Source organism: Eimeria mitis, genomic scaffold, assembly GCF_000499745.2.
Source record: "Eimeria mitis Houghton genomic scaffold, Emh_scaff1734, whole genome shotgun sequence".
NCBI classification, from domain to species: domain Eukaryota; phylum Apicomplexa; class Conoidasida; order Eucoccidiorida; family Eimeriidae; genus Eimeria; species Eimeria mitis.
The window spans coordinates 4,368-4,919 of NW_013570050.1; the positions used below are offsets into that span (position 1 = coordinate 4,368).

Sequence of the window (552 nt, forward strand, 5' to 3'; positions counted from 1 at the left end):
AGCCAGCACCAGCACCAGCACCAGCACCAGCACCGTCAGCAACAACAGCAGCTCCTGCTGCTACTGCTGCTTCTCCTGCTGCTTCTTTTGACTCCCGCTTTCATCTGCAGGCCCTGCAAGAGGCCTTTGAGGCCCACCTAGAGGAGCAGCTAGCAGCAGCTCGTATAGAGGGGGCACGGATAGAGAGGGAGAGGATGCAGGCGGAGCTGACGAGCTGGGATCGATCCCGCAGTCGATCCCGGGATCGATCCCAGACAGGAGAGAGAGAGGTGGTGGCGCGAGACAGAGTAGAGAGACATGTCAGAGGCTCTCACTTGGTTTTGCAGCAGTCACCACCAGACAGCAGCAGCAGCAGTAACAGCAGCAGCAGCAACAGCAGCAGCAGCAGCAGCAGACGGTCATCCCGTCCTCCGGCTCTAGCAGCAAGAACTTCTCAATATGAGGCAGAGCCACAACAAGCAGCGGATGATGCGTGGCAGCAAGAGAGGCAGATCCAGCAGCAGCTGCAGCAGCTGCAGCAGCTGCAGCAACTGCTCCAGCAGCAGCAGCAGC

At 59.6% G+C, this 552-nt stretch overlaps 1 protein-coding gene across 1 annotated transcript in view; it reads left to right on the top strand.

Annotated features, from left to right (window-relative positions):
- Nucleotides 1-552, top strand: part of EMH_0042620 (uncharacterized protein) — a gene marked incomplete at both ends in the record, with an annotated part of 2,130 nt that overhangs the window by 1,087 nt on the left and 491 nt on the right. The window contains one exon of the mRNA XM_013495760.1: nt 1-550. Within this exon, the coding sequence (XP_013351214.1) occupies nt 1-550 (550 nt within the window). The remainder of the gene's footprint in view (nt 551-552) is intronic.